The sequence below is a fragment of the Micropterus salmoides genome, unplaced genomic scaffold (genome assembly GCF_014851395.1).
Source record: "Micropterus salmoides isolate LMB-PRFRI ecotype aquatic unplaced genomic scaffold, ASM1485139v1 Ms_hic_scaffold_2, whole genome shotgun sequence".
Lineage (NCBI taxonomy): Eukaryota > Metazoa > Chordata > Actinopteri > Centrarchiformes > Centrarchidae > Micropterus > Micropterus salmoides.
In genome coordinates this window covers 30,969,239-30,983,217 of record NW_024041150.1, presented here as the reverse complement: position 1 = coordinate 30,983,217, position 13,979 = coordinate 30,969,239, and the positions used below count along the sequence as shown (strand labels likewise).

General features: G+C 41.6%; 2 protein-coding genes across 3 annotated transcripts; both read right to left on the bottom strand.

Moving 5' to 3' along the window:
- Positions 1-2,560: 2,560 nt before the first annotated feature.
- On the bottom strand, positions 2,561-7,713 carry LOC119912470 (E3 ubiquitin-protein ligase TRIM39-like). Its single transcript, XM_038731679.1, has 7 exons — positions 7,549-7,713; positions 6,239-6,827; positions 6,058-6,153; positions 5,732-5,965; positions 4,670-4,817; positions 4,559-4,585; positions 2,561-4,467 (listed from the first exon to the last, which is right to left on the bottom strand). Exons 2-7 carry the CDS (start codon positions 6,815-6,817, stop codon positions 3,875-3,877), a joined length of 1,677 nt encoding a protein of 558 aa, XP_038587607.1. The 5' UTR covers positions 6,818-6,827; positions 7,549-7,713; the 3' UTR covers positions 2,561-3,874.
- An 84-nt stretch (positions 7,714-7,797) lies between these two features.
- Positions 7,798-13,342, bottom strand: si:dkey-46i9.6 (E3 ubiquitin-protein ligase TRIM39). 2 transcript variants are annotated; one of them, XM_038731677.1, is made up of 7 exons: positions 13,232-13,342; positions 11,188-12,199; positions 10,357-10,452; positions 9,987-10,217; positions 9,462-9,609; positions 9,323-9,349; positions 7,798-9,229 (listed from the first exon to the last, which is right to left on the bottom strand). In XM_038731677.1, exons 2-7 carry the CDS (start codon positions 12,154-12,156, stop codon positions 8,676-8,678), a joined length of 2,025 nt encoding a protein of 674 aa, XP_038587605.1. In that variant the 5' UTR covers positions 12,157-12,199; positions 13,232-13,342; the 3' UTR covers positions 7,798-8,675. The 2 variants fall into 2 exon arrangements, with proteins under 2 accessions (XP_038587605.1, XP_038587604.1); XM_038731676.1 differs by having other exon boundaries at positions 11,188-12,131; positions 13,232-13,289.
- Positions 13,343-13,979: the final 637 nt, after the last annotated feature.

Genomic DNA, 13,979 nt, shown 5'->3' with positions numbered 1-13,979 from the left:
CCTGAGGTCACCATGGACCAACCTCAAACACCTACGGAGTCTGCTGATCCTCCTGCCTCTGGCAGTGAGTCTACGACCGAGGCAGAAAGTGAGAACCGGCTCCGGTTGTTTGTTACCCTGCTGACAGCGAGAGTGTTGATCAAGTGTCACGCACTGCAGAACCGCAGCCAGGAGGAATGGGTCGCCCACACAAAGAGACTGCTAAACCAGACAGTGGAGGGACTAGCTGGACGACCACCAAGAAGTTCTGCGGTAAGCGCCCGCTGGAGTCTGTTAGATTATTACAGGATCCAGTTGTGGATGCAGCCATTGTCCAGTCTTTGCAGGCCCACATCAAAGACTTATCTGCTCGGGTCACAGAGGAGGCTGCCCCTTCCGGTCCCTGGAGGGATGTGCTCCAGGTCGGGGTTTTTGTTGCAGGTTCACTGGCCGCCTTCTTTTTAATTGCACCCATTCACTGGCAAGGACAACGCCACAACAGTGTGTGATTTAGAGGTACATGCGAATATGGAATGCATGGATTATGGAGGATGGATTAATGCATGTAGAGGGGAAGGGTGATGGTGGAAGAAGGATGTCGTCTGATAGGCTGGTCTGAGAGGGTGTACAGGAGACTGGGCATGGAGACTCAGTGTGGGGGTTCCGTCTCGGAAGTGTTTTCGCCCGAGCTTATTTCAAGCCCCCCAGACGTTACCTAGATGAGACATGAGAGAGCTGTGCCCTGATTGAACAGGAAGAAATGAGGGGATGAAGGGAGCAGGGATGAGGGATGAAGGGATGGGGGGGTAAAAGGATGAGGGGAGCGGGGAAGAGAGGATGGAGGGAACAGAAGATGAGCGGATGTGTGTAGAGATGAATAGATGAAGGGAAAGGGAGGGTGGGTTGAGCGATCTGAAACAGATTGCTGTTGAAGGTGGATCGTTGTCTGTCTTGCATCGAGCGATCTGAAACCGTGTGCTGTTGAGCGTGGATTGTTGCCTGTCTTGCGTCGAGCAATCAGAATAAAGTGGGGCACGCTGAGAGGTATATGTAGCCTGACAGTTGATTGGAGGTGTGGTTGAGGCGTGGCCCCGCTCCCGAACCTAAGTTAACAAGTTAACTTAATTTCATAAAGCAGCACACCAGCAGCTGCAGGTGGAGGTTTGCAGCAATTTCTCCTGTCAGACATGTGTTGGGCTGCACAGTGTCTCAGTGGTTAACACTGTGACCCAACAGAATCAAGGTCAGGGTCACAGGGGTCCGACTCTTGTTTCTGTGTGGAGTTTCTCATTGCCTTGGCGTGGGTTTACTACGGGTACTCCTGTTTCCTCCCACACTCAATTTGGACAATAAACATGTCTAACTGTATTTCTGATGTCGGAGAAACTTCTTTTTACATTAAAGACAATGTGGATTGGCTGACACACACACACACACACACACACACACAGGAGGGAGGGAGGGTAGATTATATGGCTTATTGAGAACCAACACTGTCATTCTTTGTATTCACTTTTAACATGACCGTAGGCATATGTCCACTCACGTTGTTTAACTGTATATGCTTTTTACTACAATGTAGTATGTTTTTAACTTCTGTACATATTATTTTTTATTATTCTAGGGTTTATAACAACGTCAGGCAAAGGGACTGCAGATGAAAACTAGGCTTTCAGCTAACTCGTGTGTATTTTTTATGTATTGGATTGTTTAGACAATGTACATTGTCCCTTTTCAAATAAAAAACATTACATTTAAATAATTAAAATTATACAGAAGTCAATAAACAAAAAACGCAATATTCTTAAGTATTGAAGTATCGTTTGTCCATTGCTGGTAGGAAGATAATCTTTCATTGGAGACTCTCTGTTAGTACTGAACATTATTTTCCTGCTTCAGCAAGTAGAAGCCATATAAGACTGACATATGAAATGAATAACCTTCCTGCTATGAGTGTTACTCATAGACTGGAATCTGTTCAGAAGAGTGGTGAGGAAACTACGTCAGAGCCGTGTGTTATTTCCAAAATATTACACAGCCGCTGGCCCATCAGATTGAAGTATTTTCTGTTATCCTGGTAAAAGTTCCATTTAAGATGTTACATTAATTGCTACATTTGTCAGAATTACATACAGTAAAAACACATTTATGTTAGATTTATGTTTTGACATGTCAGTCTAAATATCCTGACTGGCTAAAAGTGAAACTGTCTCACTCATCTACTTTAATGACAAGCACACAGCATGTCCATTTGACATAAATCTACTTCTAAACCTTACTAATAAACACAAGAAAATTAAAATTGAAATATAAAACTCACATACCATTCTTGTGCTACTGCCAGCTTGTCTTTCCTGAGGCTCTAACAGTGTTGTGTTACTCCTTCTTCTGTTAAGGTAAAGACACACCTATCACTGCCCAGAAAGCAGTGGGTGGCTCTTTGGACTCTTTGTCATTTCCTGGATGCTCATAAACCCACAAACATTTGATAAAGCAGGTGGTGAATAACAACTGAACTGCAGCGCCAAAAAAGGGCAACAAACATTAATCTTTATTTTAATAATGCAAACACACATAATAATACCTTATTCCATCTTTATTCTAAAGAAGAAAATATGTTCATAGAAGGATAATAAAGAAAGAAAAGAAAAACAACTTCATGACTGCATTGCAAAATAATTTCTAAAACATTACAGTTGATTGTACTTTCACCTAATAAGTAATCATTTGTAGTCATTGTAATGAAAGTGTAAGCTGCGAGGATGCCAATTATTGATAATAATTCAGTAACCATAACTGTAACTATGTGCGACAGGTCTGTGCCTTGGCATTCTCCACACACTGAAGCGTGTGAATGGGGCAGTAGTAAGTACTCGACAAGAGTTAGCCTTTCCAAAACCAGTTGTGTTTTTCTGTTTTCAATAGCTAAGCTTCCACTGTCAACCAGCTTACAAGCTTGCTACCTACACTAGTATACATTAGTATTAGTGTTACTTCCAGGCTGAGGAGTACATCATTAACTAATTACATTAGTTTGCAGGGTCACAGGTGGCATTTCAATTAAATAAAAAATGCAAACCGTCATGTAATATTAGAGGTGGAAATCACAAATCGCTTTGCTCATTTGAATTACTTTGTTCAGTTCAATTCAAAGATTCATAGCCACTGACTACGTAGTTCATTAACTTTTTTCCCTTAGCTAAGCAGTAGGATCACCATTCAAACGCACTTCCGTACATACAACAGTAAGTGAAGTGAACACATTGCTGTTCATACCTCCACAACATTCTGACTGTCAATATTATACAAAAAGAAAGTAAAAAGAATGAAATCAACCTAAACTTAACTGACTATAACTAGCTTTATCAATTAATTTTCAAGCAGCAATCAAAATGCATCTAAATCCAACTCATTTAAATCACACATTTAAATTTAAAACTTAAAAATCTATATCTGAAAAAACATTTTATGTAAGCAGTTGTATAGTGGAACTTTAATATCATGAATAGAGAGACACTGGAAAAACGCACTCTTGTAAACGCTCATAAACTCTGTATACTTAAATGAATTTTAGAAAATTGTCAAATCTAGCCAGACAATCACTAAGTTGGCAAAATAGCATGCAACAATGGAAAAACTGACAGGCCTAGTAACAGTAATTAAAGCTGGGGTAGGTAACACTGGAGAACTAGCAAGAGATGGCTACATTTTGAGAGTATCCAACTGAAAAAATCCAACACCGCCTCCCTCCAAAGCCACTCCCCCAGAAAATATTTATTGCACAGTGAGTGCACAAAGGTAGAACAGGCAGGTGGGGCGGACAATCATTCATTCAGTGGATTTTACAGGGTTTAATCTTAGAGGACCTTCTTGGATGTTTGACCTTGCAACAAATTTATACTGTTGAGTTATTTTTAGCTTGTTGGAGGGAGGACCAGAGAGAAAAAACAGATACCTGATGTTCCATAGAGGTAATTATCAAAGGCTCCGATTTCTTGTATCTGCCGTACAGATAGAAGTACGGGAACAGTTTCTCTTTGAAAGACTCTCGTGTGAAAGAGTGAATGTGCAACTTCCTATCCACATCATAGAAAGAGACTCTGCCTTCCATATAGTCCACGTACACTCCTACTTTTCTTGGCCTGGGACAAAGGTGAAGGGCCGTGTCGCGTGTGCAATGAACTTGATAATCTAAACCCCTCTTTCCTATGGCGAAGAAGCCATTTTCTCTTTTCAGAGGGATCTTCCCTGTTCTGGGTACTGTTTCCTTGGCAACACCAACATCCCAGTCAGTTCTCAGGCCTACTTGAACTTCCCAGTAGTGACGCCCAGAGATAAAGCCCGTCGTCCCCAAGATCATGGGACAGTCAAACCTCTCCAAGTCATCAGACAATGAGGGGCTTGCAGTTCTGCAGTACTTCAACCGTTTCCCAAATTCGGACACCACAAGGCAGCAGCCAGCAGTAGCTGCGTTAAAGGTGACTGATGCTGAGGAAATAAAGTTTAGTTAAAGCTCTCATCTTTGGTAATATTGTGTGAATTTAATCAACAAGAAATGTAAACGTATTTATGATCTCACCTTTGTATTGTCTCATCCTAGTCAGTTCTGTCAAACACAACAGCACAGATATGGGAAACTCATAAAAATACAGACTTCTTCACTGATGAACCAAATGCAACAAATATTTACCCGTTTCTGTCAGAGTTTTCAGTTCGGATTGAAAAGTGTCCACAAGATGAGTCATGGCTCTCCTCACCGTCTGCAAACACAGGTCTGAGTAAACCCTGATCTTAGACCAGTTCTTGGTGGCTGATACATTACCCAGGGCCTGCAACGTCTGAAATGATTCACAAACACACGATCATGAGTGGTACTGGGCTATATTTAATCTTTTTTTTTTAAGTCAACCATCTGCAGCCAAGCAGACATTTCCCCTGTAGTCATGTGTCTAAAACACTGTCTCACTCAAATGAATAATTCAACATTTTGTGAAGAAAGCTTTCTTCATAACAGTTAAGTCACTGCACCCGGCCAAGAAATAGTCCAGCACATAACCAAAGTGTTGTTCTTTTCAGTTTGGTTTCTGGACAGACAAGATATAACGTGAGCTTTAGATGTACTGGTAGGCCGATTCTGTTACCATTGGACAGAGCCTGGCTGGCTGTTATCCCTTTGTTTGTCAGTCTTAAATATAAATAAATATAATAAAGCAAATAAGCGTATTTCCCAAAAATATCATTCTGCATCAAATCAGGTTTTTGTTTGAATATTAGATGGACATTTTCAACCCCTAAAATAAAGTGTTAGGTGGGAAGCCATTTTTAGGGTTTAAAGAGAAACATTATTCCCCTCCAAAATCAACAGGCTACTACTTCCAGAAGGAAGAAAACAATTTTAATAGTGTAAAACTGGATTCAGACATTCAGTGCTACTTATATGAGCCAGAATTACACTTTCTGGCTCATATAAGTAGTGCCGAAGGTTTGATTAGTTTTTGTCAACAAAACTACTTGGAAAATTAACTGCATTTTTCTTATTTTATATATCTTCTGCCCTCATATTCCTCAAATTGATTGGGCCCCCCATCACTTACTACTTCAAATTTAAAAATACAGCGTGATTCGCTTTGATCTATCCTTGTATCTCACTTCCTTACATCTCATCTTTGAGGTGAGTGAGGTTAGGAGCAGGGAAAAGATACTACAGGAGGGAGGGAAATAAAGGGGACATATAATTTGAGTGTTGCCTGACCAGCAGAAGGTGAAGGTAATCGTCACTTTGTGAAAGCTCCTCCAGCTCAGAGTACTTGCTCTGCAGTTGTGTGATCTCCTCCTGCAGCTCTTCAATCATCGCTTCGTCTTTGTCTTGTGATTTTCGGAGCTTCTCCTCGATGTTTGATTTCAGTTTAGTGTGAGTCACTTGTACATGATTCATCAGAGTATTGAAGAGCTTATCACTCTCATCAATCTCTTTTTTTGTTTTTTCCTAACAAAAATAAATAAAAGCATGGTATATTAGCACAGGATTATATTAAAGTGTAAAACAATGCAGGTGCAATTTTTTCCCCCAGTACTCACTTGACTTATTTCAGAAGACTCTGTAAATTCCTTTATCTTTTCCATTCTCTGCTCAATCATAATTTTGATCTCTGCTTTCTTGGAATCAATATTTTCCTAAGATGTGGAATTTGGAGACAGAAAGGTCATTTACAAATCAATTTACTCTCGGAGGCATTTAACAAAATAAAACTATTCTTACTTTCTGTTGAGCCCCTTCTTCTTCAACAGGCACCGTCTCGTGGCACATGTGGTCTGTCTCGCTGCACAGCAGACAGATGCACACCTGCTCATCCCTGCAGAAAAGCTCCAGGATCCTCTCGTGCTTCTCACACATCCTCTCCTCCAGGTTCTCCACCGGGTCCATTAGCTTGTGTCTCATCAGGGAGGGAACTCTTTGGTGAGGCTCCAGGTGGGCTTCACAGTACGACGTCAGACACACTAGGCAGGACTTCAGGGCCTTGCACTTTGCATCTGTGCACACATCGCACGTTACCTGCCACGGTGCATCAGCACTTTCAGGTTTATCAAGTTTCCTCTTCTTTATTTGGACTGAAATCTCCTCAATGACCATGTTTGTGGAGATCTCTGGCCTCACGTGGAATCTTTTATTACACATCGGGCAGTGGCATAAATCACTCCTGTCCCAGTGCCCACTGAGGCAGGTCTTGCAGAAGTTGTGACCACAGGGTGTCGTAACCGGGTCATTGAAGATGTTCAGACAGATCGAACACTGGAAATGATCCTCCGGCAATGAAGCAAGGATACTGAATGATGACATTATGGAATCTCTGTGGGAGAAAATGTGTCATGATTTAGTCTTGTCTGCTCTGTTTTGTTCCTGTCTGCCTGATTTGTGTCACCTTTTATCACCCTGCCTGCCTGTGTGTGTCTTACCTGTTTGCTGATTACCTGATGTGTATCATCTGTTTGTGCTCCCTCTCTGCTTGTTGGCCCATGTATAAATGATTGTCAGTTCTGTTCAGTCTCAGTCTGGTTATTGTTGTTTGTCAAATGTCCTGCACACCTGTGAGTTGTACTGTTGCTTTTTCACTGCATGGACTCAGCCTTTTCTGGACTTCGTCTACACTACATAGTGTTTGCCCTGAGTTGCTGTGCGTTAACTAAATATTGAAAACTGTACCCTGCTCTCTGGTGTCTTGCATTTGGGTCCTAAACCAGCCTGTCACTCAGCCATTCCTGACAAAATACGATTCGTATGCTTTATATATCTCTTCTTTCAGGCTTTTTACTTCATGGTTAACAGGATGAGCACCACGTTTTTGCCTCATACTGAATATGGATACAAAAATTAGGAAAACAGCCAAACATTCTCCAAGCCTTTGAAATCAAGTCCATTTTCAAGATGTTTACCATGTGAATCCTGACCCGCCCCGATGAGTCATTTTCATGTGAATCATCTTGCACATCTCAGCCTGGCTTAACATTCTTACAGATCTGTATTTTTAATTTAATTCAATTTAGAATAAGTTGGAAGTACGGACCGCTCACCTGACTCTTTGAAGCTCTTCTGTAAACTCCAGACACCTAAATCGTGTATCACGTGCAAGACCACACACAGTAATTATGTTACAGCAAACAATCCTGTACACATCAGCTCTTACATGGAAACGCAGACAGAGAGTCCTGAGAAGCTAGTGCGCTAGTGTCAGTGGGTGTGGTCAAATGACATCATTTTACTGAAATGAAACTTACAGTATTTTCCAAAAGTCCATGAAGCCAGAAATAGTGACATTTGGGAATAATTGAGGGAACATTTATTGTTAGAATTCATAAACACACCTCTCTTCACCATAAAACCTTCGCTGCATCAATCACACTTAATCAAAAATCAACGTGCAAACAGAGATCTAAAAACTACACTTTCTTTAGATTCTTTAAAATGTCATGCATTTAAAGGCATAGTTAAATTTAGGAAATATATTATGCTTGTTTAATGAATTTTCTTATCTAACCCTTGGCAAGCAACTGGTTAAGCGTATATCTCAATAGGGAATGTGAAGGTGACATCACTCTGTGTGTCATTATGGGTCCACCGCCATATTTACAGGATCGCACCCGCTCTACCCCACTGTATTTGAATTTGTGTGTTGGAGGCTGTGTTTGGATTTTACGTTTTGATAAACGTCGATGGTTGGTCAGTGCAGCTCAATCAAGAACTGCCATAGCAACGGCCACCGAAAAGGTAAACAGAGATCGTGGCTGTAAACATGGCACCCACGTCCCACAATGTAACACTGCGTGTCGTATCTTCACATTCCCAAAAGAAAGTACAATGGTTTATTTATCAAAATGTGAAACTATTCCTATAATTAGGGAGCTTTAGGGGTGCTGGTAAAAAGGTATATATACATATATATATCTTTTTGCTTCTGGAAAGAGCCAGGCTAGCTCTGTTCCCCCTGCTCACAGTCTTTATGTTCAGCCAAGCTAACCGCCAACTAGCTCTAGCTTTTATATTTAGTATACAGACATCAGGGTGGTGTACAAAACACGTGTACAATTAATATGTTTGTTGAGCAACACTATACATGTAATAAATATACATAAATCATAAAATACAGGATTTCAGTTTTCATAGGGGCTTTTCAGTGTTGTTGTTACAGTCAAACTTGTCCTTAGCTTTGCTTGATCAGGCTTTTCTCATTCACAGGACAAATCACGATGGTATCAGAGGCTTTGTCGCAGCAGTACAGGTAGAAAAAGGGCAAGATCTTTTCCATGAACGTATCTTTGAATGTGTAAATATGGGTCCGAGCCCTAACGTCATAAAAGGACACTTGCCCCTCCTCGTAGTCCACGTACACACCCACTTGTTTGGGCTTGGGGTTAAGGGGGAGCAGTATTGGCGGGGATGTTGACACTCGGTACCCCTGGCCTTTCTTCATGGCCAGAGCCCAGTAGCCCTGGGATGTGCTTACAGAGATCCTGCCCTTTCTGTTGACAGAAGACCTGGCCACGCCCAGATACCAGTCGTCTTTGTCCCCCACCTGAACCTCCCAGTAATGTCTCCCTGAAGTGAAGCCCTCACGGCCCAGGACGATGACCACTGTGTCAAAGCGGTCTGGGTTGTCTGGGAGGTCCTGCCATGCACCCAGGTGTCTCACCTGACGTCTGTCCTGAGAAAGCTGCAACCATGGGTTGGCTGAGTCAGGGTCCAGAGTGACGTCCACTGCAGAAACGCAAGACATAATGAAGAATTTATTTGTTGGAGGGTTTCAAGAGGATGAAAAATTCAAACCAAATTAAAAAAAAAAAAGTTTACCTGCATATTTCAGAACCTTTTTGATCTCTGTAATAAACAAAAGACAAAAGTGTCTGTCCAGCATGTTGAGGTGATACTCTCAGTTTAAGATAAAAATGAACAGGAAGATATAAAACATATCTATATAAGGAAATCTTACCACTTTCAGCCAGTTTGCCAATCATTTCATTTAATGAGGCCTCCAGTTTGGATATGGATCGCCTGATCATGCCAACACACGTGTCAGTGGGAACACTGGTTCCAGACCAGTCTTTGACAGAAGGTGGAGTGCTAAGGGCTGGGAAGTTCTACAGAGAGATAGAGCATAAGAAATGACTCAGAAACAAGTTAGTTAATACAATAGCATACCCACAGTTTTAATACAAAATACATCCCCAGTGTACAGTGTATTTTGAATTATGTGCAATCGGTTTGCATCACAGTTCAGAGCAGGAAGAGGGCACTGTTGTTACCAATGATGTAAAAGATCTGATTTTCCTGCCAAACCAGATGGTGGTTAATGGAAAAGTTATTTTACCATGATAATAACCTTTAGTAGAACAGTGGAGAAAAAACAACAACAACAAAAACAGATTTCTTCTTTGCAATGAAAGCAAGAGGGTGATTGGGAACTGTGGGCACAAGCTCAAATAGCAAATTTGTGATCCCCGTCTTGCTCTTTCACCTTTAAGAAGTGAATGTGGTCAGTCCGAGCCATGTTCTCCAAGTCTGTGTTCCTCCTCTTCAGCTCAGCAATTTCCCTATCCAGCTCAGCGATGAAGCCTTCAGCCCACCTCTCCGTCTGCCTCTGCTTCTCCTCAATGGACAAAACCAGTTCAGCCTGAGTCCTCTGGATGGAGCGCACCAGCTCTGAGAAGACCTGCACACTCTCCTCAATCTCTCTCTGAGCACTGGCCTGAAAATACAGACAAAATATACAAATCTATGTTGAATAATAATCTTGCTGTAAATGCATTTACTGATGGTATTAGAATTTTTTTGTGTACCAGCACAATCTGTGACAGTGGTCTATATTTAATCTCAGGAGGACTCACTTTGTTTAGTTCCACACACTGTTTGATCTCCTCCACCTTTTTCACTCTGTCCTGTATCATCTGTTGGACGTCTATTTCTGTCCTCTTCAGCTGCGCCTGCACAACATGATTTCACACAAACAAGAATGATGACAGGCACGCACACGATAACTTGATATTCATTTTTAAAGTTGTAATTGTTTTTGAGGTTTTAGAGACAATTACACAACCATTGCCCATGCACTATATGAGGAAATTATTTTGTGATGACAGATGTAAGTCTTATACAAACATTACCGAGTGGTGAAGCTGCTGTCTGTAAGAGGCATAAATAATAAACCTAAAACATGTCATATGGAACCATCAAACCAAAGGTTTACAGGGTGCAATTAGATTAAATTTAAAGGTTAAATCTTGTAATTGACAACACTCATTGGTGCTGCACCTTATTATGATCCATTTTGGTTGTGACCTTTAGAGGCCGTACAATGGTAGCACAGAAGGAAGTCGGGTGACACATAGCAAATAGTGAGAAAGTCTGCATAAAGAGGTGTATGGATGGGTCAAAACCAGGACTTTTACAGAGAAGAACGCTTTAATTTTAAGTTAGATTATGTATACTGACTTACCAAATGTGTCATCTGGGTCAAATGTGTGTTTAGGTATAAGTTAATTGCCCTTTTGTTTTGTCTTTTTAGCTTGAAAATGTGTTATTACACTGACTGTGAAATTTGTATTTCACTCTAGAAATTTTCACTTTTCTTTGGCTTTCTCATTTGAGAGCTCAATTTAAAACTGCTCTACCTATGACAAATCACTAAAATATCTGATCTTTGCTTTGGTCCACCTCACCTTTTTGTCTGTCCATTCTCTCTCCACAGGGACAGTGTAGTGCGCCCTGTGGTCTGTCTCAGTACAGAGCACACACACACAAGTCTGATCCTTCTTACAGAACAGCTCCAGGAGCCTTTCGTGCTTCGGACACATCCTGTCCTCCATGTTGGCTACGGGCTCTATCAGCTTGTGCTTGGTGAACCTGGCGGAATGAGATTTCAGATGCTCCTCGCAGTAGGAAGTCAGACACACAAGGCAGGATTTGACCGCTTTTGGCCTGCCGTTCCCCAGGCAGACATCACAGAGGACCTCCTCCCAGGAAGGAGGCGGGGTGGAAGAGGAGGGAGATAAAGGGGAGATTTGAGGAGCTGGAGAAGCAGTGATTTGAGGTGAGGGTGGGGGTGATGTTTGGGGCAGCTGAGGTGGAGTCAGTGGCGGCCCCTGAGCTGTGGCTTGAGGTGATGGTGGAGGAGAGGTTTTGGGTGCTGACACAGGTGGGATCAGCGGTGGTAACTCGTCTTGTAGTGGCCTTTTCTCTCCAGGTTTCTCTTTCTTTCTCCTCTCCTCCTCTTGTTTCTGCTTCAGCTCCTCCAGAAGCAGCTGCTTCTGATCTTTCTCCAAAAGCCTCTCCTCATCCTCCTTTTTCCTTCTTTCCATTGTCCACTTCTTTTCTTTTATGTCTTCCTCCTCCTCCCTCACCGTCCCTTCTGCACTTCTAACTCTGATCTCCTTGAACTGCTCCGCAATTTCCCTGAGGACCGTGTTAATGCTAATATCAGGCCTTTTGTGGAAAGACTTCTTACACATAGGACACTGGTACAAAGGGCTGGTTTTCCAGTATCCAAGGATGCAGCTCTGGCAGAAGTTGTGTCCGCAAGGGATGGACACCGGGTTGGTGAAGACGTCGAGACAGATGGAGCAGTGCACCTGCTCTTCAGAAAGGTTCCCAGTGGTGGCCATTCCTGCACGGCGGAGAGGCAGGGTCATTTTCAGAGAAAGCAACCGGCCTCTGAATGGGGCATCAAACCTGCTGTGATATTGAGGTCGCTAGGGTTAGATGGCGTGACTTATGGGGTGATTTTCATGCAACTCTACAAAGAAAAGCATGACAGGACTCATTTATATTTACAAGCCAAATATTTGAAAATATAGGTTCTGTCAATTCAAGGTTTTATACCATAAGATTAAGTCAAACTGTTTCTTTTTTTCATAATAAATGAGCCCCTGTGAGTCTTGGGGAGTATTGCCAGACTCTGTATTGATTTTGGTTTGTTTTATTCTTTTTTTAAGTTTGTTGGGTCTGACCCTAAGGCTGATCCATATCAATATCTGAATCTTAATGTAACAACTGATATTCTGTTTGAATATAAATAAAATATATCTGCAAAGAACCCCTTAAATTTAGATGAAGATACTGGGGGTGAGGGAAATAAACTTCTCAGTGCTCTCTGATGGACAAACTATGTAATAGCAACACTGTTTTAAAGATTTCTCAAACATCTTGTTGGCATTTACTGCAAATTATTCATTATTATTAGCCATCCACACTACCAATATATTTGTGATAAGCTAATATCTGCTGCTAACATTGGGTATCACAAATGATTTTCTCCAGACCATGACCATCCTAACTTTTAAAAAAAGACATTTGCGCTTTTCCTTGTACTTCTAAATATATCATGCTTGTTAAATTAGCCAGTACATTAGCAGAGTGTCTGTGAAGTTGTAAGTAAGTGTGTTTGACTTTTAACACAAGCTGCTCTCTGGTTGAGGCCTAGATATTCAGAGCAGATTAACATTGGTTTAGCCAGTGATCTGTCTTGCAGTGCGCTAAACAATATGGATACACGCCTCATGTGCAAACTGACTGCAACAGAAAAAAAAAGTCTGTAGCTCAGGTCACAGTTCTTAAGCAGCCAAACAGCAATACAAACAATCCAAAATGCAAACAACACTCCCCTCAGAGACCTACTGGTGCACAGAGCAGATGTAACAGTATAGATATAAAAATGCAGGAGTGGACGAAGAGCGACAGAAAAAGCAGTGATATGGGGACACTCACCAAAGAGCAGCTGCCTCAAAGCTCCACTGTACACTGACATATGAGACTGGCTGTTACCACTGCCACCTCACACACACACACACACACACACACACACCTCAGCCCTAAAATATACCCCCCTCCCTCTCGTTTTACCCCAGATACAAATTTATACTCCCCCTGCTGTGACGATCAGAGCTCCAGGAGGAATGGCTTTAACTCTTGAGAGAATACAAGGAGTCAAGCATGGATTAAACACAGAAAACAACAAAAAAACAAACAGTGCAGCAGCCTTTAGCTTCCAGTTTGGTAAAGCTCATTAAGTTTGGTTTCGTTAAAGGCACAGTTGTGATGTTTGTCATTTGAAATGTCAATAAAAACATCATGAGCTTCACTAATTTGGTTTTGCAGGGCTATTTCCAAAATTAATCTTCTCACAAGAACTTGCAAATGGCAAAGTATTATTTATTTTCTCTTAAAACTGATTGTTTGATTGATTTGGTTGGTTTTTGATGCGATATGTAACGCTAGTACCCACCAAGGTAACCAATTGAGAAAACAAATGTGCATTATAAAGTATTTAAGCAGTAAGCTTAGCTTAGCATAAAGAAAGAATACAACTGGCGATTTTCAAGGGTAAAAATTACAAGCCTGCTAAAACACCACTCGAGCGGCCATGCAACCTCACAACACAATGCTCCAGGACATCACTGTGCTAGGCCAAGAAATATTGTGGCACATAACCACCTGAACAAAATCACAAATAGAT

What these genes read in the sequence shown, in the direction of transcription:
- LOC119912470 (XM_038731679.1), bottom strand. Translation starts at nt 6,817, where the DNA reads ATGTCATCATTCAGTATCCTTGCTTCATTGCCGGAGGATCATTTCCAG. An exon ending in ATTACCTTCACCTTCTGCTG is followed by an intron (nt 4,818 to 5,731) that starts GTCAGGCAACAC and finishes GAATCATTTCAG; the next exon opens with ACGTTGCAGGCCCTGGGTAA. An exon ending in TAGGATGAGACAATACAAAG is followed by an intron (nt 4,468 to 4,558) that starts GTGAGATCATAA and finishes TTATTTCCTCAG; the next exon opens with CATCAGTCACCTTTAACGCA.
- si:dkey-46i9.6 (XM_038731676.1), bottom strand. Translation starts at nt 13,271, where the DNA reads ATGTCAGTGTACAGTGGAGCTTTGAGGCAGCTGCTCTTTG. An exon ending in GAGAATGGACAGACAAAAAG is followed by an intron (nt 10,453 to 11,187) that starts GTGAGGTGGACC and finishes CATGTTGTGCAG; the next exon opens with GCGCAGCTGAAGAGGACAGA. An exon ending in AAAGGTTCTGAAATATGCAG is followed by an intron (nt 9,230 to 9,322) that starts GTAAACTTTTTT and finishes GCGTTTCTGCAG; the next exon opens with TGGACGTCACTCTGGACCCT.